The sequence below is a fragment of the Vipera ursinii genome (genome assembly GCF_947247035.1).
Source record: "Vipera ursinii genome assembly, chromosome: 2".
NCBI classification, from domain to species: Eukaryota; Metazoa; Chordata; class Lepidosauria; order Squamata; family Viperidae; genus Vipera; species Vipera ursinii.
Window position 1 is genome coordinate 267,709,225 of NC_139513.1, and position 24,624 is coordinate 267,733,848.

The 24,624-nt window shown below is 38.1% G+C and overlaps 2 protein-coding genes across 2 annotated transcripts in view; one reads left to right on the top strand and one right to left on the bottom strand.

The window, feature by feature from the left end:
* Positions 1-13,775: 13,775 nt before the first annotated feature.
* On the top strand, positions 13,776-20,219 carry SMIM15 (small integral membrane protein 15). Its single transcript, XM_083356312.1, has 3 exons — positions 13,776-13,846; positions 16,944-17,005; positions 19,674-20,219. Exon 3 carries the CDS (start codon positions 19,702-19,704, stop codon positions 19,927-19,929), a length of 228 nt encoding a protein of 75 aa, XP_083212438.1. The 5' UTR covers positions 13,776-13,846; positions 16,944-17,005; positions 19,674-19,701; the 3' UTR covers positions 19,930-20,219.
* Positions 20,220-20,440: 221 nt separating this feature from the next.
* NDUFAF2 (NADH:ubiquinone oxidoreductase complex assembly factor 2) overlaps positions 20,441-24,624 on the bottom strand; it is a 40,532-nt gene continuing 36,348 nt past the window's right edge. The window contains exon 4 of the mRNA XM_083356311.1: positions 20,441-22,152. Within this exon, the coding sequence (XP_083212437.1) occupies positions 21,907-22,152 (246 nt within the window). The 3' untranslated portion in view covers positions 20,441-21,906. The remainder of the gene's footprint in view (positions 22,153-24,624) is intronic.

Here is a 24,624-nt window from a genome sequence, read left to right on the forward strand (position 1 = left end):
TTTATATAAATATTTGGATTAATAGAGAGAGAGAAAGAAAAGAGAAAAAGAGAGGAAAGAAAGAAAGAAAGAAAGAAAGAAAGAGAGAGAGAGAGAGAAAGGAAGGAAAGAAAGAAAGAAAAAGAAAGAAAGAAAAATTTTATGCATTTTCTGATGTTACTGAGTTTTCAGCCATGGCATAATTCTGTCCCTCCAAGCCAGCAAGAATGACCCCTGAATCAGAGCTCTTTTGAGATTGTGATTTACAGTAATTAATTCTTTAGATACAGGTTATAAGACTACATGACATCTGGTTTAATATGGTTCCAGTCTAATGCTATCTTAATAATCTATGGACAGATGTTGGTCCACTATGAATTCCAGACATGGTGTAATTACATCATTGAAATCAATGACAATGTTACAGAAATTGATTTTCAAGGAAATCTTTCTTTTTTCCTGTGCATGTATATCAGACACTAAGGTTACAATCCTACAACCGCTACCCTGGAATGACTATCATTATCTGTGCAGATACACATAAAAAAGATCAGTGCAAAGTACACAAGTGTAACCACACATTATCTGTCTCATTCACCCCAAAGATATTTTACCTACTCTATTGCATAGGTGATCTGAAGACATCTCTCATTTTTCCTGAAATTTGTCAAGCTGGGATTGAAACAGCCTCCACTCCATAGAAAAGGTTTGTTTCTTTGGATAATTGACTAACAAAGAGCAGCTATTAGGAGATAAAGCCTGTCAGAAATCACATTCTTATTAGGACAAAGACATTATTCATATTTTTTTTCCAAAATGCAGTGCAAAATTAAAATATTTTCCAGTTTTAAAATAGGCAAGTGGAAATGTAATATCTCTAAAACACATAGAGTCTATGAGAATTATAATAAATAAGAAATATCATACATCCTCATACAAGCCCATGTCAGAAAAATTCAGTAATATACAATAATGTTTACAAATGGAATAAAAGTATTCTGTGAAAAGCACACTTAGACCAAACAGCACCATCTTCACAATTTCCCTGATAGCCAGAAGCATTGAGCGATAAAACAGGAAACAGAACAGCTTATTGCTTTAAGGTACTTCTTTCAATTAATATATCTGAAATATCATGATATGGACCAAAAGCAATTTCTCTTCAAGTGGGGCTCTAAGTTTGGCAATCAGTAAATAAATAATAAAGGAGATTAGGTGGTTTTACTACCATAATAGTCAAGAGTTTTAAAATTGGAGTTCATAAGGAAACAGATAAACCATCTGTAGTTTGAGGATCTGAAAGAAACATAATACTTCTGTTTCAGTTTGCAAAGTAACTATATTTTTTTCAAACATTCTGCATAAACTATTTCCATCTGTTTTACATATCTAATTCATATTCAAGTTCTTAGTTTCTCCTACTCTTTGACTGATTGAACAGGAATCTGATAAACTAATTCTTTTATAACAATAACATGCTGAAGCATTTTCAGGGCCCATCTTTAAGTTGCTGCTATGTGCAAGTATCAAACTAAGTACTAAGTTTATCTATCTATCTATCTATCTATCTATCTATCTATCTATCTATCTATCTATCTATCATCTATCTATCATCTATCATCCCAATTTATAGAACTATCGATTGGCAAAACTAGGTTTTCAAGGCCTTGCCAAAAACCAATAGAGTCAGGGCCAAAGTGATTGTATTGTAGTGTGGTCAATGGAATGATAATTCCTACATATCTGGAGTGATGAAAGGTATAAAATACTGTTTTAGATTGACAATTATATCTTACAGCCCTCGGTTTTCATTATTACAGAATACAGTAATGGAATATAACATAATTTAAATAAAATACACATAAAAATTGTTACTTTTGCCTGGATTCCCCAAGAGAAGGTTTATGAGTGGAATCATGTGTTTTGATCACCTTCTGATGATACATCTTATTAGCATAATCATATGTCCAAATATTGTAGGAACCCTTGAATTCTTTATTTTGAAAAGTGGTCAGGACTGGGCAGTAGATGTCAACCTCCAATTGATACCTTCATTTCTGAATCCAGAGATATTCTGGGAAGATTAAAAAGTGATGTGGATAGCCAGTGCTTAGCTGTGAAATGTCATTTTTGAGCTAAAGAAAAGTAAGGATTAATGCAGAGCTTTATACAGGTGAAACTCGAAAAATTAGAGTATCGTGGAAAAGTTCATTTATTTCAGTAATGCAACTTAAAAGGGGAAACTAATATATGAGATAGACTCATTACATGGAAAGCAAGATAGTTCAATCCATGATTTGTCATAATTGTGATATTATGGCTTACATCTCATGCAAACCCCAAATCCACAATCTCAGAAAATTAGAATATTACATGCAATCAATAAAACAAGGAGTGTACATAGAACAATATCGGACCTCTGAAAAGTATAAGCATGCATATGTACTCAGTACTTGGTTTGGGCTCCTTTTGCAGCAATTACTGCCTCAATGCGGCGTGGCATGGAAGCTATCAGCCTGTGGCACTGCAGAGGTGTTATGGAAGACCAGGATGCTTCAATAGCGGCCTTCAGCTCTTCTGCATTGTTCGGTCTCATGTCTCTCATCTTTCTCTTGGCAATGCCCCATAGATTCTCTATGGGGTTCAGGTCAGGCGAGTTTGCTGGCCGATCAAGCACAGTAATCCCACGGTCATTGAACCAGGTTTTGGTGCTTTTGGCAGTGTGGGAAGGTGCCAAGTCCTGCTGGAAAATGAAGTCAGCATCCCCATAAAGCTCGTCTGCAGAAGGAAGCATGAAGTGCTCCAAAATCTCCTGGTAGACGGCTGTGTTGACCCTGGACTTAATGAAGCACAGTGGACCAACACCAGCAGATGACATGGCTCCCCAAATCAACACAGACTGTGGAAACTTCACACTGGACTTCAAGCATCATGCAGTGAGTGCCTCTCCATTCTTCCTCCAGACTCTGGGTCCTTGGTTTCCAAATGAGATGCAAAAGTTGCTCTCATCAGAAAAGAGGACTTTGGACCACTGAGCAACAGACCAGGTCTGTTTTTCTTTAGCCCAGGTAAGATGCTTCTGAAGCGGCTTGATGAGGAATACGACATTTGAAGCCCATCTCCAGGATCCGTCTGTGTGTTGTGGCTCTCGATGCACTGACTCCAGCCTCAGTCCACTCCTTGTGAAAGTCCCCAACACTTTTGAATGGCCTTTTCCTTCCAGGCTGCGGTCATCCCTGCTGCTTGTGCACCTTTTTCTTCCACACTTTTCCCTTCCACATAACTTTCTATTAATGTGCTTTGATACAGCACTTTGGGAACATCCAACTTCTTTTGCAATTACCTTTTGAGGCTTTCCCTCCATATGGAGGGTGTCAGTGATGGTTTTCTGCACAACTGTTAGGTCAGCAGTCTTCCCCATGATTGTGATTCCTACTGAACCAGACTGAGAGACCATCTAAAGGCTCAGGAACCCTTTGCAGGTGTTATGGCTTAATTAGCTGATTAGAGTGGACACTTTGAGCCTAGAATATTGCACCTTTTCACAATATTCTAATTTTCTGAGATTGTGGATTTGGGATTTTCATGAGCTGTAAGCCATAATCATCACAATTATGACAAATCACGGCTTGAACTATCTTGCTTTCCATGTAATGAGTCTATCTCATACATTAGTTTCCCCTTTTAAGTTGCATTACTGAAATAAATGAACTTTTGCACAATATTCTAATTTTTTGAGTTTCACCTGTATATCCTAAGAAAAATATCTAAAGCACCTGAATTCACATAATGCCATGTTGAAGTATCCATCTACATGGATACCTCATGCAGTAAAGTATACCAACCATCTGATGTAACATTTCAAAATCTATTATAAAATCAATTATTGGAAAAATATGCAAGAGTTTCTAAAATAATGTGAAGATTAATGCTAATTTTTTTTGTTAAGATTAATTTTCCTTTTACAATAAATAGATTATTTTTTATCACCAACTTTCTATCACTAATGCCTTTTGATTAGTGATTATGGGACAGGTTCCAAGACCTAAACAAGTTTGAAAACCAGGACCTGAATCACTGATCTCAATGGTGTGCTGAACTCATGTCAGAAGCTATATGTCCACCAGTTCTGGAATCAGGACTTACAATATGGAAAGTTAAAAATGTAACCATTACAAGTTACAGCATCACCCCCAAATAATTCCCTTGTGAGTTCCAATTTGTTCTTTTATTTGGTTTGTAACTAACATTGTGACTCTCACATAAGACCATGAATATGTTTCCTGTCATTAGTTTAAAATGGTGCTTCTTCTGCTGGCTATACTTAAAGCATACCTAATTCAAGAGCCATTATCTCAGAACTGCATAATCCCACCTTTTGAACAAATGAGGTGTTGCACATTAAATGCGTTTAGTTAAAAGACTTTGGAGTCAATATTAACAGGCTTTCATTTTACATGTAACAAAAATGCTGGTTCACTACCCTTTCCCCCCATTTTAGAATTGCTAGATAACAAACTCATCAACCAAGGAAACCAATTCTATCTACCTAACACAATAAATTGTTGAATATTGCTATCTGTAATCTTTTCTCAAATATGTTTGTTTCAAAGGCACCAGAGATGAGAAGAGCGGCACATTCTATACTTCTTATCTCAGCTTCAAGGGCAAAAATTGCAAATTAATCTGTGTTCCGAGTCAATAGGTCATGCTTTTTGTCCTCAACCAATCTACCGTAACAGCATCCTGTATGATTTTGAAGCTAACCAAGTAGATGATGTTACCTTTCTCAATAGGGAAAAAAATGTTGCAATAAAGAATGTTTTGGAATAAGCCAGTGATGTATATCAAGGATTTACAAATGTGTAAAAGCATAATGTTTATTCTGACAGTTTTGCTTTACACCTGATTGTTAACCAGGAGGATAATCACTAGTCTCCATTTATGTGGAGGAATTGGCCATTCTATCAGTAAAGGCTTTGAACTCATGATACTTACTCTGATCTTGGCATACAGATCCTTAAACATTTGGGCCGGTGGGCATACTGGGAATTTTCAAAGCATGCTAAAAGCATTGCTTTTAAATGGCATAACTTGTCACAAAAGCTCAATTTACTAGGAGACAAACTTCCTACAACCTGTTCCTATCTCACGTAGATTCCCTCTAGCACTTCAGCTTGCTTTAAAAGCACAGGGAGACAGCACCCTTTGGTTTTGATTTCTAATAGTGTCTCCAGAGGACAAAGGCCCCCAAGAGTGCTTTTTCAAAAGGCAACTGGACTGTCTTTGTTTTTCCTTGAAGACATCTTGCTTCTCATCCAAGAAGCTTCTTCAGTCCTCATCCAGTGAAACGTCTTCAGGAAAAACAAAGAAAGACCAGTTGCTTTTTGAAAAAACACCTTTGGGACAACCGTGATATAGACACAAAGCCCCCCAAAACATTCTTAAGACTAAGTGAGGCTGGCATTTTCTATTGTTTAAAAAAAATCCTAAAAATTAAAATAATGTGATACATAGAGGCAGTTAATGGGCATATCTTAGAAAAGAACCCGGAGAACAGCAAAGCAGTGTGGAGAAGCTAAAGAATCACAGCAGTTCCCAACAGGGCAGATGTTGGATTTCAATCTCATTTTTTCATAATGTAAGTCACAATGACATGTAAAAGTCCTCAATAAACTCAAATGTAGCAAGGTTTTGATAAAAGATTCCCTATTCTTTCTTGCTCTCTACAAATAAATCTCTATAAATAATTAAAATCCTATTTATAAATAGCTATTTCCAACTTGGAAGATACTTTGATATATATACCAATTAAATATAACCTCTTTAATCTAACCACGTATGAATCTGGAAATTTGTAATGATTGCCACATATTCTGATGTCTTACACTGGCTTGAAAAGAGAGATCAGTTTAGGACTAGCTGTATGCATTTTGCATGGCCAATTATAAAGACATAGTTCAAAATATTAAACAGTGATTCAGCTAGCATTTAAGTCAGGAAGTAAGAAAAAATTATTGCTTCCAGCAATATAGCTGCAGGCTTAGGATTTTTCTGATCTCCATTTCTCTTTCAGCAAAATATAACAAGAGGTAGATTGAAAGACTATCAATACAATTAAACCTTACAGACTATACTTCAACATTTTATGATCGGTGTGTGAAATGTTCATTGCTTCTGAGAAAAGTAACATTCTTGAAACTGGAAATCCATGCTGTCTTGTATTAATCTGATAGTATCAGATGCTTTAAATCCTATGGGTAATTCTTCTCTGCAAGATTCATCCCCAAGTCTACAGTAGGGTAGAGACTGAGCAGCTAAGTTGAACTCAGCTTAAGAGCCAATCAATGAAACAAAAAAGAACTATAAAGAACTGGTTGTTCAGAATTAATATCTATTGTATTTGTGAAGATTCTATTAAATGATTGCTGAAATTCCCCCTTCTTTTGTATGATCATTTCCTAGACAGCATCTCTTTCTCTCATCCCCCAAGCCCATCTGCATATTCCACTACATCAACAGTCTTTCTCATTCTTGCTCTGTTGGACAATTTATATCTACTCCAACCAGAGGTGGTGGGTGTTGTAGTTCAATACAGTATATATATAAAACACTGCATTGGAAAAGACTCTAATTAGGAACTAGAAGTAAAATATGGAGAGTGAAGGTCATGGAAGAATTTAGACCCAGTTTAGAACTTGTAAATAGAAAGTAAGGAAGACAACCTTGAGGAAGGTATGCAGGAACTGTTACCTAGGCTAAAGAAACTGAAGCATATTTAGGTCCAGAACAATGAAGATAACAGTTGGATGTGGCTCAGATAGATACCTCCCTAATTCACCAAACCATACCAGGAGGAAGAGGTACAACACAATCAAACTAGCAAGACTTCATTATTATAGCCAATTTCAATAAAAGTAATTGTAGTGTTCCTATGGAGCAGATTTTCTGGAATGAACTACCTAGTGGGGCTGACATTTTGATAGTAGGTCTTGGCTGTAGTGCGCCAGGCATCCAAGTGATAATAGTAACAAAAAAAAAGTTTAAACGCCACAGACAAGAACATCTCAGTTTGAGATCATCAAAAGACTGTGAACTAGTATTTTATTTCTGATCCAAGATCAAAAATAGGAGCAATGAATTACAAGAAAAGAGTGCTAGGCTTGAAGCCAAGACTTTGACACTTTAAGCTCACTGCTTTCTAAACGGATAAGCATAAAATTCTGGGCTGAAAAGAATCAGATTTTACTTGGACCTTAGGTTGTGTGTCCCAGTTGCTTAACCTGAGCTGTTTGGGGTCAAGGGACATTTGGCAACTTCGTATAATCAAGGTTCCTGCTTAAATTCAACTTTCTTGATTTGGTTTGAAGGCTGCCTGCATCCTGTAATGGATACAATATGAGACTTTATATTATAACAGAATAGCTTGAACATCCACTGGGTTTGTGTTGGAGGATCTACAATATGGAGGGCACAATAACATTATTCAAATTTTGCCTCTTTTGCACATATACTGCAGTTGCAAGCTCACAGATGTTGACTCTACTTTGCAGATGTTGCTGGTCTGTAACTATGCAACACATATGCCTGTATGTTTAAAAAACAGTTTAACTTTTAATAACATAAAAGGAGTTTGGTTATTTCTAGTAGAAGTGTAAGAAAGTATCAGCTATATTACCTATTTGGTGATGTGTAAATACTGGATCTATGTCATACAAGGCTGACAAAGTGCTGATAGAGCACTTATTTTATAAGCTGGAAAAAAATAAGCACCAGGAAAAAGAATTAATTCTCACAGCCCTTCAGAAAAGCGTCACCAATGTAGATTTGCAGCGGAAGCAGCATAATTCACCCAGAAACAAGGGGGGATATTACTCAGCAAGTAGAATACAAAAGAGTCAAGGAATTATGCCAGATAAACAGTTTGTGAGGAAGCATAACATTAATTCACTCCGGGGACAATTCTTTACAGAGCAATAGCCTGAAAGTCATACTCTATGTAAGTGAATTAAAATCAACTCTGCTACCCTTAAGATTAATTTTAAAGGCAAGATGCATGAGTACTAAATGATTCTAGGGCAGTAGACATATTAAACGTGAAATGTTTACTAATAGTAGACAATTATTTGGAAAAAGTGAACTTATTATACAGCCCCAGAGAGGCAGTTAGGAAGTTACTATTTTTTTCACTGCTTACACCTTTTTCTTAAATGCTTGTATACTAAAAAAAAATACAGTTTAATGAAACCTGGCATATGTAAAGATTTGGATGGTTTTGCCACCAACATTTTATGGTAGGATGGGCAACATGCAATACCCCAATATTTTCTTGAAGCTTCCAAAACTACTCAAACCACAGACGTCCAAACAGATTTAACAGTTTTAGGGGGGGAAAACCTCAACTCACCCCACCCCAAAACTCCTCAACTAGAAGTTCTCTATTCTGAATCTGAAGGAGATTAATTGCAAATAAATTGGTGGAAGAATTTTCTAACTAGGATGTCAAGGTTATGATTTAGAAACTAACAAGCTGATGTAATGTAAGTTGTATGATGTAATATTGAGAATGACTAAGCAGGGTCTATGTCCCTTTAAAAGCCAGCTGAGTCTGTGTCTCTTTAAGAACCTTTGTATAAAAGGGAAGGTTCTGCAGATGTGTGCTCTCTCTTCCGTTTCCTCCTGTAACTATGGTGTGTTGGATCCTACTGTATTAGCACATGTATGTATATTGTTCCTGGTGTACGATATCATAGATAGTGTAAGATAAACCAGCATTTAATATAGACCACTGTTTACTGTGTTTACTCCTGGGTTATCTCGTGCAATAAGACACTGCACGCTCTGACCGGTTATGGGCCCAGAGTGAGGAGAAACCCAGTGAGAGCTTGACCCAGAGCCAGAGAAGTTAAGGGTTGTGATTTGTAGTGGTTTGTGGTGGTAGCAGGCAACATGGACTCCATCAACATGATGGGAGAAGGTTTCATAGTATCTCATCTGAATGAGACAAACTACCACTCCTGAAGTCTGAAAATGGAGATGTACCTGAGAAGGTAGTAGTTGTGGATGATAGTTGCTGATCCACCTGCAGCCCTGGATGATGGGGACTGGAGAAAGAATGAGAAAGCATTGGCCCGCATAATCCTGAGTTTGGAGGGTAGCCAGCTGATACACGTGAGGGGTCTCCAGTCTGTCAAAGAGTTCTGGGAAGTTCAGCACAGTGTGTGCGTGAGAGAGACTGTGAGCAGCAAAGTAATGCTGACAAGAAAGCTATATAAAGCCTAACTGAAACTGGGAGAGAGCATGTCTACTCATTTGCAGTCCATGAGAAAGACATTCCTAGAATTAGAAGAGGAATGACTTTTACTGAGGCACATAAGGTTCTTTAGACAATTCATGGGACATCATAGTGACCAGTTTAGAGTCCATGCAAGACTTAACCATGAGTTATTTGACTGGCCAGTTGCTAGAGGAGGAACAGAAATGGCTGGACAGGTAGCAGAGAGTGGGGTGACAATGCACAAACCAGGCCTACAACTGCAATGTCCAAAGATGCCAGTAAAGCAGCTGAAAACATTTGTATGGTGAAACGCTGCTTCACGTGTGGTTCTGCAGAACATCACCAGAGACTCTGCCCTGAGAGGAAAACAGAGGAGCAATGAAACATGATCGTAGAACTACACAACCAACATTTTCCCTAGCAGCAACTTTAACTGAAAAAAAAACACTTGGCTGTTGGACATGGGGTGAGTCAACATATTACAAATGACACACAACTGTTTTCAAAACTAAGACCAGCTAAGCATATGTTTGTTAGCTTGGCTAATGGACAACAGTCTGCTGTTAAAGGAGAAGGTAAAGTTTATGTACCTGGGAAAAATATTGAATAATGTATTATATGTACCAGAGTTAGACCATAATTTACTCAGTATTTCGAGCTTGGATAATATGGGGTATGAAGTACTATTTGCAAAGGGTCAATACACCATCAGAAAAGGTGGGAGGATTTGTGCACAAGGTGTTATGCTGGATAATTTATACGTGTTAAAAAAGAAGCAGGATGGTTGTGCATGAACACTTACAAACACTCCCACGCATGATAATTCCGTACATTTATTACACAGGAGGTTAGGTCATGCAAGTCCTGCAAAGGATACCAGACCTAGCTGTGGGACTTAAAATTAAGCAATGCAACACATATTTAGATTGCATTATTTGTAAGGAGTCGAAGTCCAGAGTGTATCCTGTAAGTAAGAAAAGCTCAAGGCAAACAGAGTTTTGCAGTTAGTGCATGCCGATTTAATTGGTCCTATGGCGCCCTCTCTAGGAGGAGCTAAATACATACTAGTCTTAGTAGATGACTACAACAGATATGGGTTTTGTTATTTATTACAGAGCAAAACAGAAGTTCATCAACAGTTCAGGCAATGGGTGAACTTTGCAGAGCGAAGATATGGCCATAAAGTATGCCAACAGCAAACAGACAGGGGAACAGAGTTCATGTCTGACAATCTCCAAAAGTGGCTGAGGAACTTAGGCATAAGGCATAGCCCTACAAAACCATACTCACCAGAAGAAAATGGGGTGGCTGAACAGAGGAATGGCATTTTGAAAACCATGTAAGACTCACTGCTGGCAGATGCAGGAATAAGTAAAATGTACCGGGGGAAAGCCATGAAAACAGCCAACTATCTAGTAAACAGGACATTGCTATCAATGAAACTCCATATTACCTGTTATATGGAAGGAAACCTTCATTGGCTCACCTAAGGACATTTGGCAGTTATGCCTGGGTGCATATTCCCAAAAGCACCAGAAGGAAGGGACAGAAAAAGGCCAGGAAACCTAGGTTTGTTGGCTACGAGCCAGGTTTCAGAGGATATAGATTCACAGATGGAACAAAGAAGGTTGTGATTTCAAGGTCTGCTAGTTTTGCATGCTAACATCAAGGTGTTCATGCCAACATGTAGCGCTAGTTCTCAGGAAGGAGAGGCTACACAAAGCCCAAGGATGAGCAGAATAGCAGGTACGAAATACTAGGAATAAAAGAGGATAGACCTGAGGTAAAGAGAGAAGTCACAGAAACACAGGAACAGATGTTACTGAGGAGGTCTGAATGTAGCAATAAAGGCGTACCTCCTGATCAGTTCTCAGCAAGTGGGGTTAGAGCGTATAGTGTAAGTATGAACCCCATAATTACCAAGAGATGTTATCATTGCCTAAAGTAGAACAGGATAAATGGAAGGAAGCTTTGGACAGAGAAATGGAGTCTATGAATGTGCATCAGGTGTTTACCCTTATGAGATTAACAGAAGGACAAAAGGCCATGGAGTATAAATGGGTATATAAAAAGGTTTTACACAATAATAAACTGCAGTATAAGGCACGGTTAATATAATGCAAGGATTTACACAGAAGGAATGTTCATATGTTGACTAAGCCTTTAAATGCAGGCAAGCATCAAGAATGTGTAAAAGCATTTGGGTTAACCGCTGTTTAGCTTTAAATGGGAGGAGTGTCAAGGTTATGATTTAGAATACGAGTGTCAAACTCGCAATGTCACATGACGTGTTGTGATGTATCGTGGCTTTTTTCCCATTACCGGCAATGGGGTGGGCGCGGTTTTGGTGTGACACATCTGGCCTGCAGGCTGGCAGTTTGACACCCCTGACTTAGAAACTAACCAGCTGATGTAATGTAAGTTGTATGATGTAATGTTGGGAATGACTCAGCAGGGTTTATGTCCCTTTAAAAGCCAGCTGGGTCTATGTCTCTTTAAGAGCCTTTGTATAAAAGGGAAGGCTCCGCAGATGTGTGCTCTTTCTTCCATTTCCTGCTGTAACTGGTGTGTTGGATCCTGCTGTATTAGCACCATTTATATATATCACTGTTTACTGTGTTTACTACTGGGTTATCTTGCACAATAAGATTGTGCACGCTCTGACATAGTATTATCCACATTATTCAAATTAAGTGCAGAATATTTAGTTTTTCAAGTAAATCATTGCTCAACTGCTTTAGAAAAAGGGACAAATTTATTTAATTTATTGGCTACCCATCTTACTACAGTATAACTCTGGGTGGTAAACCTTTTGTCCATGCATTTTCAGTTACATATGTTTTTGAGTGAAATCCACAGATAATTCCTGAGTATTATTTGCAATATTGTCAAGAGTTAAAAATAAACATTAACACCAATGAAATGAGAATGATTGGAAGAAGATCCAGTTTGTTGGGCTGAACTGAATTCCATGAAGTCTTGCTCGGATGGAGTCCTTCTGAGACCAACAAGGTGATGGATGGATACAGAGACTGTTGTGTATTAGGTTTTGGGAAACAGCTATTCACATGTTTGAACTGGCGGGAGTTTTAGTGGCGGGAGTTTTAGTGGCGGGATTGTTAGGTTCAATCTGATTGGTTGAACGAACATATACAAGCTTGCTTGTAATCCCTAACCCCTCAGTACTGATAGTGACTGCTAATAAAACATTAGTTTGTTTGTACTCATCTGCCTGGCGTCTTCTCTACGTGTCAGAACCCAATACTTAATAAAGACAGACCTTCATTCCACCAAAAGTTGCATTTTACTGGGTGGGACATCTTCCACCAGGAAGACCTAACCTTTCTAGCAGCTTTTCGTGACTCCACGCCCTTTTCAGGACATCTTCCGCCTAAAGAGCCTTGGTGGAGCAGTGGGCTAATGCCTCCTTAAGTAACCCCAGCTGCCTGCAATTAGTGCAGGTTCGCATCCCACCAGGCTCAAGGTTGACTCAGCCTTCCATCCTTCCGAGGTAGGTAAAATGAGGACCCAGATTGTTGGGGGCAATTAAGCTGACTTTGTAATAATGCCGCTTGGGGTGTGTGTGAAAGCCCTAATAAGCAGGCATATACATAGAATGAAGGCTACTGCTAAGTTTGTAAGCCGCCCTGAGTCTTCGGAGAAGGGCGGGATATAAATGGAATTAAAATAAATAAAAATAAATAAATAGACCCACGTGCTCACCGCCCCTTTCACGTCCACTCCCTCCATCCAACGCTCATGCTCGGCGCCTGCACCGGCTCTCCCGCCCTCCGGAGAGCATGCCGCTTGGGCTTACCAAGGTAGAAAAGTGCAGAGGTAGAAAAAGGTAGTTCACTTCTTGGTTCAATTTGCTTTCTTTTTCCCCAGCCGGGCGAAAGCAAGAAAATGAGGGGAGGGGAATGCTTATCGAAACGACGAGACATTTTTCTGATCTGAGAGTGGTTCAGCCAGTCTTTTCTTGCCCCAAAAGAGGGAGCTGCCAAGTAAGGAGTGGAGATTTGGGATTTATAAAAAGTGGAAAAGGCTGGACAGTTATTGAGGACTATCTGAAGAGCGGTCTTTATTAATCAAAGGGTGGAGGAAATATTTACTGGGCTGCGTTGCCGCTCCGTTTCATTTAGCTACAATTAAGAATACAAAAGATCAGATAACCAAGAGATGGTTTACACCCGTTTCTCAACCTCAGCAACTTCAACTCCCAGAATTCCCTAGCCACCAGGGCTTCTGGAAGGCTTTCCAGCAATCCAACCGCACCCATATATTTCTCTATTATTTTCCATACTAATAGTATTAACATTAAAACTTAAAAGATTAATATTAGTATTAATAATAGCATTCATAGGCGTTTATGCCCGGCGCAGTGCAAGTCTGTTTTTTGGCGGGGTTAGGTTTCGTCTTTCTCTTGTTTGCCCCAGTAAGTCCCGTTCCTTTAAAGGCAGAGGCGGGGTTTCCTACCCGGAAGGGACGACGTAAATCCTCCCTTCACCTCCCCGTCCGCTCGGGAATACCGGTGAAGGCGGGCTCCAGTCGGAAGTTGGCTTCCTTTTACTTCCTCCTTCCGGTTGGCGGGTGAGTGAACCCTAGAGCCGAGATCTTGGGGGGGGACCGGAGGGGGGGGCGCAGCCGTCTCGCATCGGGGGAGGGAGGGAAGGTGGCCGCGCGCGCTACGTCGGTCCGGGGCCTCGCCGTCGTGCACGCGCCAGACGTACCCGCGCCCCAGCTCGGCTCCTTCCTCGCCTGCGCGGTCCCGGCGATCCGGACCCTTTCCTCGGCTTGCTGTCCGCGGGGGCGGGCGCTGAGCTTCTTAAGAATCGCAGGCGACCTTCCCCGCAGCTTTCTTACGGTTGCCAATGTGTTGTTGTCGCATCCCACTCCCTTGCAGAAGTTCAACAGGTGAAGTCTTACGCACGCTGGCGCAGTAGATCCGAAGCAGGAGTCAGCGGGGCAAATGTCCCGTAATTCCCAGCCCGCTCCGCTTTGGGCCACAGTCTTTCTTAGCCCCACCCAACTCACGTGCGGGTGTGGGTGTGGGGAAAATAGGAGGCAGGAGTATTAGGTGTGTTCCTCGGCTAGATGGATGGATATAGTAAAATACAGCTTTGTCATTGCGTCTTTCCTGAGACTTCGTGCTAGGAACTGATGGTCTTGCAGCTGTATTCATGTCGCTGCTTGCAAATCCTTCTAAACTCCAGTAATAATAAGTCAGATGAATCTAAGAGTACTTCGCAAGAACCAGCCTTTCCATCACCCAAAATATCTGATTTCAAAATTAAAAGAAAGCAGGGAATGACAGTTGTTCATGTAGTTCACTAGGCACAATACGCAGGGAGGCTAAGGCAGTGTTTTTTCAACCTTAGCAACTTTTTAGATAAGTGGGTGGACTCCAACTGGCACAACGGATGCTTATTAGAAATAATTCCCACTGCAATCCATAGTGTATGCAGTATGGATTGCAGCCCTTTTTTTGGGGGGGGAGTGCCTTAAAGTCTGTCTTGAGTCTTGGCAACTGTTGCTAGTCCCTGCTGTTTTTTTAATTGTCTCCTTCCTAGGGCTGAGATCATCTAGCCCAGGGGTGTCAAACTGCAAGCCCATGGGCAGGTTTCATCATACCGAAACTGCGCCCACCCCATTGCCAGCAATGTAAAAAGAGTCGTGATATGTTGCAACATGTCACATGATGTGGCAATTTTGACACCCATGACCTAGTCTAAGATCACACAGTTGGGTTTGTATTAAGGCAGGAATAGATCTCACAACTTTCCTGGTTTTCTAACTTGATGTTTAGAACAGAATAACAGAATTGGGAGAGACCCTGGCGGTCTTGTAGTCCAACCGCCTGCTCAAGCAGGAAACCCTATACCATCATTTGGGAACAATATTTACTTATTCTACTGCCAGGTCTTTCTATTTGAATTTTTGCTCATTTAAATTATGTTCCTTATTTTGGGGGCAGTTATAGCCTTGTTGATCTTTAGAACAATCAGTAGTTGTAATCGTATTAACTCTACAGTGGATTAGAAACTATTGTACTTGATTACCGAAGTCCACAATTTTTTGATGGACAAGGATTACAGTGGGCACAGTGACTGATACAATGTAAGCAGGATTGGGAAGGTTAAATTTTTGGATGATTCAAGGATCCTTTTTAAACTGGTTGGTAAGTTTCCAGATTGACATACAGACTTTAAGGATTTACCATCTCAGAATGATAGGAAAGTATGTCACCACTTTTCAGTAATTGTGATCACTTAGTTAAGTGACTTCAGACTAATTTCCCTACCCTACAGTAACTCCTGGCCTAATAGAGCAATAGGAGTAACTACAATTTGTGGAGAAAATAGCAATTACTGTAAAATAGGGGTATTCTTAGTGGCTACTCCTATTAGCTCTGGAAAATAGATTCAATAAAATTTGATCATGGATCTGAGAATTTTGATATTAATTATTGCTACTTTTGTGAGTGAACATAAATAAAGAGGTGGCATGTTTTTTTTCTCTCAAATATGGGAACAAGTACTAGATTTAGAATAAAAATAGCTTTTTTAGTTTTAATACTAAGTGCATTTTGGAAGATGAGAAAGGACATTTTAATAGTAGGCAATTCCCATGTTTAACAAATGGAAATTATTGGGCTTGCTTATTGTCCCAGTTTTCAGCATAGATGTCAAATGCCATTTCACATGAAGATGTCCAGATATGTAAATAACAGAGAAGCTGTGTTTTTATTAAAATAACATGATTGAGATAGAAATGAGAATTTCAAAAACCATTTTGCATGCAGCTTGATATACCATAAACAAGTCTTCACATTTGGTTCAATTCACTGCCTTGATGACTTGCTTATGCAAAAAGCTATTCAGAATTGCATTTTAAATGTTTTCCTCAAAAAAGTATAAAGAGAACAAGTTGCTAGTTTTTTTGTGCTAAATTATCATTTTATTAAGAAAATATGGAAATTTGCCAGAAGGGAAAATGTTTATTTTCCTGTTTTACTGGATCTATTTTTTCTTTTCAATTTCCTTAAGTTTAATACCGGTAGATGGAACTCTTTTGGAAGTTGCCATTTTTGTGAACAGTTTAGCAAATTACTATACTTACCAGTTCCACATTTTTAAGTAGCACTTGAAATATTTTAAAATTTATCTGAAACTTAGCAACTGAACCTTTGATATTTTGATATATAGATAGTCCTTCACTTACAACAATTCATTTAGTGACCATTCAAAGTTATGGCATTGAAAAAAGTGAATTATGACCCTTTTTCACACTTCAGATTGTTGTAGCATCTCCATGGTCACATGATCAAAATTCAAATGCTTGTCAACTAATATTTATGATGATTGCAATGTCCTAGATCATGTGATCATCTTCTGAGACCTGACAAAGTCAAATGGGAGGCCAGATTCACTGGACAACAATGTTGCTAACTTAACAACTGCAGGGATTCATTTAATAACTGGCAAGAAAGGTTTTAAAATGAGACAAAACTCACTTAACTATTATCTCGCTTAGCAACAGAAATTTTGTGCTCAATTGTGGTCGTACATCGAGGTCTACTTGTACAGTATGGAATATTATTTAATACCACGATTTGAACTGTTTTGTATTATTGTACAACTTCTACAATCAGAAGCTACTTTAAATTTCCCAATGTTTTTTCTTATAGTTTTTATGACAAAAATATTCAGCTTTGCTGTGTTGCTACACTGGAGTTTCTTGACCTCTTGGGTAAGTTGTGACATTTTTTATATTGCTGGAGGCTTTCTAAATATATTTCTAATTGTAATATACAGGGTTCTTGTTATTCTAGTAGTGTCAGTTATTTGATTGTTATTTGTATAAGAGGGGGAGACTCAGGTACCTGGGTTCATATATTAAACAAATGACCCATTGAGAACCCTATATTAAAACATACCTTACATGTGGGCAGACTCTGAAAACAACATTTAACACGCACAGTACTTGAGTAAAATGTTCGGCTGAGATTGGCATATGTGGGACTGATTGAGGTAGATTGCAGGGGTGATACTGAAATATATTTCTATCTTATTTTACTTCAGTTTCATTTTAGATTGTTTTACAAGATTTTAATAATTTGGGTTTAGAGGTCTGTATTTTGATATGGCCTATGGGCTAATCAATAAACTAAACTATTAGTCTCAGGCACAAAGGATCAGAACCATACATTAAGTTGCAGTTTAGAACAGAGGTCTCCAACCTTTCTGGGCTCACAGCCTGGAGGGAAGGAGAGCAGCTTCCAGATTGGTGCGCATGTACACAAACGGGGCCATGCGCACTGGTGTGGCACTAGTGGCCCCGTTCATGTATGCAGCATGGGCTGATGCAATGTGCATATGGCTGCACACCCCCACAGCAGCTAGCGGCACTATTTGCGCATGTACAAGTGGGCCACGCACATCTGTTCGTGCCCGCATGCATCATGTACAAACGGGGCTGCAGGTACTAGTGTGTGTGTGGGGGGGAATGCGCGCCCATGTGTGTATGCACCGGCCAGCCATTTCAGCAGTCCACTGGCTAAGAGTCCGTAGCCTGGTCCTAGGCCACAGCCCATAGGTTGGGGACCCCTGGTTTAGAAGATTTATTGCTGAAGTCTATATAAAGAGTTCTAATCAACTAACGGTCAATACAAAATTGGTGCTAGATAAGAGTTAATGGAATTGGGGGGGGGGCTGAACTTGGATACTTAGTATGGCAAATAATAACTCCAAACTGATCACTTTCTTAATTCCACCCGGCTCTGCCTCCTCTTTTACATCTAAAAGGATTTGAAAATGGTGGTAATAATCATGCTAGCTGAAGAGATATCTGATTCAGCAATGTCTTTCTGCCTAAGATAAAGAGAGAATGGTGGTGAAATGTGTGGAATCATCTCAACCCCAATTTATGATGTGGTTCCATCCTCTTTAAGACCATTTAAAAAAATTGAGGGATTTGGCCATCAAAGGGTTCTTAAAAACTTGTGGGGGTTTTGTAAAAGTATATTGTAAAAGTCTTTGTTTTGCAGGAGATTCTGTTCTTTTATTGTAATATGAGGTTTTTGTTTATGTTTGTATTGAAGTAGTTTTTCTCACCAATTTGAATCAAATGTGTTGCTTAATATAGTGTAATGTGGTGCTGCTTTGCAGAGCTGCCTTGATTCAAAACACAATTGCTAGAAGTGACACTCAATATTTTGCCCGGTCATTTTGCTTTAGTGGAAATATCTTTTGCACAGAAGTGTCTATTGGTAGAATGCTGAATCCCACTGAAGTGGTGCTTTGAAGATGCAATTGAAACAAAGTGCTCTTTCAAGGCTCCATACAAGCTGAATCTATTAATTTGATTATTTATTTATTTATTTATTAATGGGATTTATATCCCGCCCTATCTCCCGAGGGACTCAGGGCGGCTAACAACAACAAAACGTAAAGGTCTCTGTACAGTAAATTAAAAATAAAAATTTGAAATAAATTAAAATAAATTAAAGAATAGAGTTAGAATTGTAAATATAATTAAAATCCCTGTCAGTCTAGGTCACCCTGTCAGTCAACATGTTCTAAAGCAGGGGTTTTCAAACTTGGCCCTTTTATGACTCATGGACTTCTCTGGTAGTTGAAGTCCATGGGTCATAAAAGGACCAAGTTGAAGAAGACCCCTCTTCTAAAGAGATACAGCAATCCAACCTAACATTTTGGAGTGCTGTGACATTAGAACCAGACAAGGCAAAAAATCTACTGCAAAATGGAGGGAAGAGCAACTTTTGTGCTTTAAAAAAATATTGTCTTATACCCTTTTCCTTTTTCCAAATGAGGCTGTTCTGTCCCAGTGAAATCAGTCCAGTTTGCAGGGTTAGCAAAGGTTAGAAACTGATTTGGGAACATATCAGGGAAGCTTTGGATTCCCACTGATCTAGTATTTTCCTACCTGGGTATAGCATTATTGATCAAGGCTGCAGAATTCACAGCATATATGTTTGGAACTCGCTGCTTATCCCTGCAGGGAAGACATATCCCTGCCATTGTAGCCTAAACATAAAATTGAAGGGATGTTTTAAATTTATATTTCACATACTAAAGTAGGGGTATACCTTGTCTTTAATGAAAGAACTAGGGATGATATGATAGCAGTGTTCCAATATCTAAGGGGTTGCCACAAAGAGGGAGTCAGTCTATTCTCCAAAGCACCTGAAGGCAGGACAAGAAGCAACAGATGGAAACTAATCAAGAAGTCCAATTTAAAACTAAGGAGAAATTTCCTGACTGTTGGAAAAATTAATCAGTGGAATGACTTCCCTCCAGAAGGCCACTTTCAGCTCTGTTACTCTGAATTTCTGTCTGCATTATTCAGTTGTTATCTGTTTAATTTTCTGTGAAATAATAGTTTCACATTTTTTTAGGATTTTCCCCTATTAGATAGCAAGAAGGATGCTTGAAAATATCAAATCCTGGGCTGAATATATTGTGGAATGGGCTGCAAAAGATCCATATGGATTCCTTACAACAGTGATCCTTGCTCTAACACCTCTATTCTTGGCAAGTGCAGTGCTATCATGGAAACTGGCAAAAATGATTGAAGCTAAGGAACGAGAACAAAAAAAGAAACAAAAACGCCAAGAAAATATTATAAAAGCTAAACGAATAAAGAAGGATTAAGAAATCAATTTCACTGGGCCAATTTTTTCTGGCAATGCACTGTTATTATATATGTACCTTTTTTTGTTGTATCCTTCAGAAATGGGACATAGCGGATTTTTTTCCTGGAATAATGTTTCCTTAATTCGTGCTATTAAACTCTGTGGTCGTGAACTTTAATTGCTTTTCTAAGAAATCTGGTTTTTTTTCTAACCTGGGATATAAGCAAAATGTAAGTTTATAATGTATAACATAACTAATTATGAATAATTATGAATTATTATTTTCATTAAAATCTGTCTTATGATTTTGTACCTCAGAAAATAATTGTTTAATGATTTGCATATAATTTTGTTATACTGTAAAATTTTCCTACATTATTAAGAATCCTGATTTCATACTGAAAACCAGTATTTTCACTATTCCTTAGCATAATGGTTTGTAAGAGCCAGATTGTCTCAATTATACAATCCATAATGGCTTAAAATTATCACTCGGGAGATTATCCTTGTTAAATGTAAATGACAGCAACCTTATTTACAAAGTATTTGGAAAAAAGAATATAAAATTATGATTACTGGAATAGTCTGTGCATAAGCCATAGCTGTTGGATAATACTTTCTCATTTGTGTTACATTTTATTTTTGATGGCTATGCTCTGAGGACAAAGCAATAGTGAATGTGTCCAGTTGAATGTAGGCAACCACTAAGTCTTGTAACAACCAGAATCAATAGTTACAAATGCTCTCACATGTTTAGTAGTTCAGCTAAAGCAGACTGAAGGCAAATTTTAGGGACTCTTGGCCAGTTCAGGCCAAACAGCAAGCATCATTCTCCCTGTAGCAAGCTCTTTTGGCTGTTTTCAAAAAGTTGCTATAGAAGCTTCTTATTCTAAATTATGGCTCCCTATAAAGTCAACGATTCATGCCTGGTGGGCAAATGATTAGCAATTCCTTTTATATATTTCTAGTCAAACCTTCCTGTTTCAGTTCTTTAAAAATCAAGGCTTCTTAAGATCATCTTTCAAAATCTTGTAACATTTTGAAACCTATTTCTTTAGATCCAGTTACTTACAAATATAACAGAGGTATCTTATTTATGATATTGGTTTGGTGAAATAATGATTACGAAACCATTGGTTTACTGATCTAAGAATAAAGTTAGGAATTATGTAGGATAGGAAACTAATAAATGCATCTCCTGATGCAAAGGATGCCAAGCACAAGTATGCATTTTAAACAAAATGTATAGGACATTTAAATATGCTCATGATTGCACATTGCTATTGACTTGTTAAGCTATGAAACATTAAATTTCTACTTTAAATAATGTTAAAATTAGCTTTGTTAACTTGCACAAGTCCTGACATTTATTTACAGTGGGAAATTTTTAGCTGTAATGTATCCCTTTCTAAATAATTTATTGTGTTTAGTGACATTTAGAACCTTGTCAAAATCTTATTAGACATAATTAGTGAATAACTATAGCATTGCTTACTTTTCATAAATAACATTTTGGATCCACTTCCATAAACAAATCATTTTTAATATGTTAGGAGAAGCTGTGAACTTATGTGAATGACTAAATTTCAACATTAAGCAGTTTGGAACGTGAGAAGTTATAATAGTTTTAACAGATTTAAAGAGAATATCTGTACGCATAGCATACATTGGATATGCCATACAATCTTTTAACATTAATTAACAGCTAGAATATATATATAGTCATGTAGTAATCTGTAATGATTACAGCAGCAGTAAATTGTATTGAAGTATAACTTCACTGAAAACATTAACAAATGATTTAAGAGGCAAAGGAGTTAGAGACAGGACATTTTATAAAAAGCAATTAAACATTTCCACAAGAAGTGGCAGAATCTAAACATTTTGAAAATGCTGCTAAGCTTTTAAATATAATATGGAGTTTTTAAAAGTGTCTCCATTCATGCTGCTCATTAACCAAATGTCGTCTCTTTCCTGATGCTTTGCATGGGGCCTTTTATTTTTCACGGATAGGAGGCATCCAGGCTCCAGGCTGAAATGTATTTGCTGTACTAACAGGGTCTTCTGAGCGTTCAGGCTTTCTGTAGTCGGAAGCAGATGCATGTCCTTTAATCTGTGTTTGAAGTGGTCCTACCTCAAGACCCTCTTCACGATCTTTGGCCTGTAGGAGTCTGCTTTTTTCATCCAAATCTTCAACTTTAGCTTTCATTTCTTTTCTGTAGTTCTTACTCTGGATACATTCCTGAAAAAAAAAAGTAACACATTGAGCTGACTGAATGAAACAGTGAATGCTAAGGAGATGCGCCTTGAGTGGGGCAGGTTGTGTTGCTTTCATTTTTCCAACAGAAGAGCTTACCTCATTCAACAAGTACCACTTGAAGAGACCAGGAAAAGCAGCCCCAGTATAGGCAACTTCATCTAGATGCAACTCATTGGAGTATAGGATGCTAATTTTCACTTTTCTGGGCATTCCCTACCATGAATTGCTGAGATCCCTCTAGAAGAGCATGGCAGACTTGCCTCCAAATTTCATTCCCATTCCACTGATGAGCTAGTGGATCAAAACCTTTCTGTCTGTAGATACCAATTAAGAATAAACCATTCTTGTTGTTGTTAGCTGCGAAATCGTGTCCGACTCATCGCGACCCCATGGACAATGTTCCTCCAGGCCTTCCTGTCCTCTACCATCTTCTGGAGTCCATTTCAGCTCACACCTACTGCTTCAGTGACTCCATCCAGCCACCTCATTCTCTGTCGTCCCCTTCTTCTATTGCCCTCAATCTTTCCCAGCATTAGGCTCTTCTCCAGTGAGTCCTTTCTTATTAGTTGGCCAAAGTATTTGAGTTTCAAGAATAAACCATATACATACATTTTAATAAAAATTTTAAACACCAGAATGGGACTACTAAAATACTGTAGTCAAAAGAATAAAGAAAAAGCTAAAGATGCAAAAGAATACTTAGCAGAAAAATAGAAAACAAAGTGATACAAGGAAATGTCTTCTGATCTTCTCTACAGCAGCAACTACAATTTTACACTGACCTCTGTAAAGTTATATCCTAACTCTCTTCATGATCTATCCTTTCTAATCATCAAACCAAAAATCACAAGTTCATTTATTCTCTTTTAGACAAAAAGTCCATAAAGTGTTTCTAATCATCAATAAACAGCAATTCAGAGGATTTTAAACATTTAAGAGAAACCATGAAGGAACTTGTTTGATTTAATTATGAAGATTAATTTGAAGAAATAGCTACGTTTTCTATTCTTCAGAAACAGAGGTTTAAAATTTGCTTGTTTCATCATCCCAACAGTCCCAGTAAACTTGTCTTAATTACGGCTTGGAAAATATCTCAACATATGCTGGAGCTTGATTTCAGTGTGGCACCCTTCCATCTAAATCTATAGCTGGATTCACAAATTATACTAAGTTATAACATGTTTATTTTTAGGTTAGCACAACATACAGAACCAATCACTGGCTGTTTATGAGCCATGGTTTATAGCTAGCACCATGTGAGAAGCAGCTTACATACTTCGTTCAATCAACTGCTTAAAATGCATGCTTCAGTATGATGTGTTACCTCATATGACTTTGAATGCAGACTTAAACATCCCTTCCCCCAGCTTTTTTTATTGTGAACTTCATCCTCCCTTCTTGAGAACTGAAAAGTGCACACATTTGTAATCCTGAATTGGCTTAATAAAATACTTTGTCCTAATACAATTCTCAGAATTTTGCTATGGGTAACTTAGATTCCTTTGCTTTTTGTTTTAAATGTGTATCCAAGATCATCAAATCCCGCATGCTAGAGGCTGTCAATCACCATAATTTCTCTTAGAGGCATGCAGCACATTATATTTTCTTGATCACTATTCTTCCAAGAGAGACTTGGACAGATGACCAAGAGGCATGGTTGTAGGCTAGATGAGTAAGTTCTGTTCTAATACATGCACTATGAAGTGTCTATGTGGCAATATAAGTAATGTACAAAAAATGCTGCAATACTTTTTCAAAACGAGTTAAAATATTGACTGCCCATCATTAACATTTATAACCATGTATTTCTTTAAAATGAAAATAGAAAAATAAAGAGCAAATGTATCAAATAATTTTACAAAGACATGCAACAAGATATAATTCATTAAATGTGTATAATCAAAGGACTGTTTGCCAAATCCAAATTCAGAAGGAAACCAAATTCCCATATCAAAATGAAACTGAGATTGGACAATAATGAATTTCTATAATCGCAATGTAATAAACCTACTGGGTCTCTAGTGCTAGCTGAAAATAATTCAACTGATTTCAATTAACTTTCTAATTTTTCAGCATTCAAAGGTCAGACCCATAAGGAGTACATACAAATTTAACAAAGGCCCCTCCCCCCTAACATTTGGCCTTCAGGGGAAAGAAGACACCAGATATTACAGAGGAGTAGTACAATAGCATAGCATGAGGTTCTATTGCATTTCATCTGTACAGCTTATATAATTATTTCCTGTTCCTTCCTTTTCATGGGAAGGGTGGAAAATGCTGCAAGGTGGATTATTGGGAAAATTAGCTCATAATGGCTGCTGTTCCCCTAGCAAATAATCTTACCTAATTTACTGGTTCTGAGAGCGCATAATCACAGTATAGAACCAAATCCACATATCACACTTGGTAGCAGTATGGAGGTAATTAGCCATTGTCACTGCCTTCTTTCAAAAT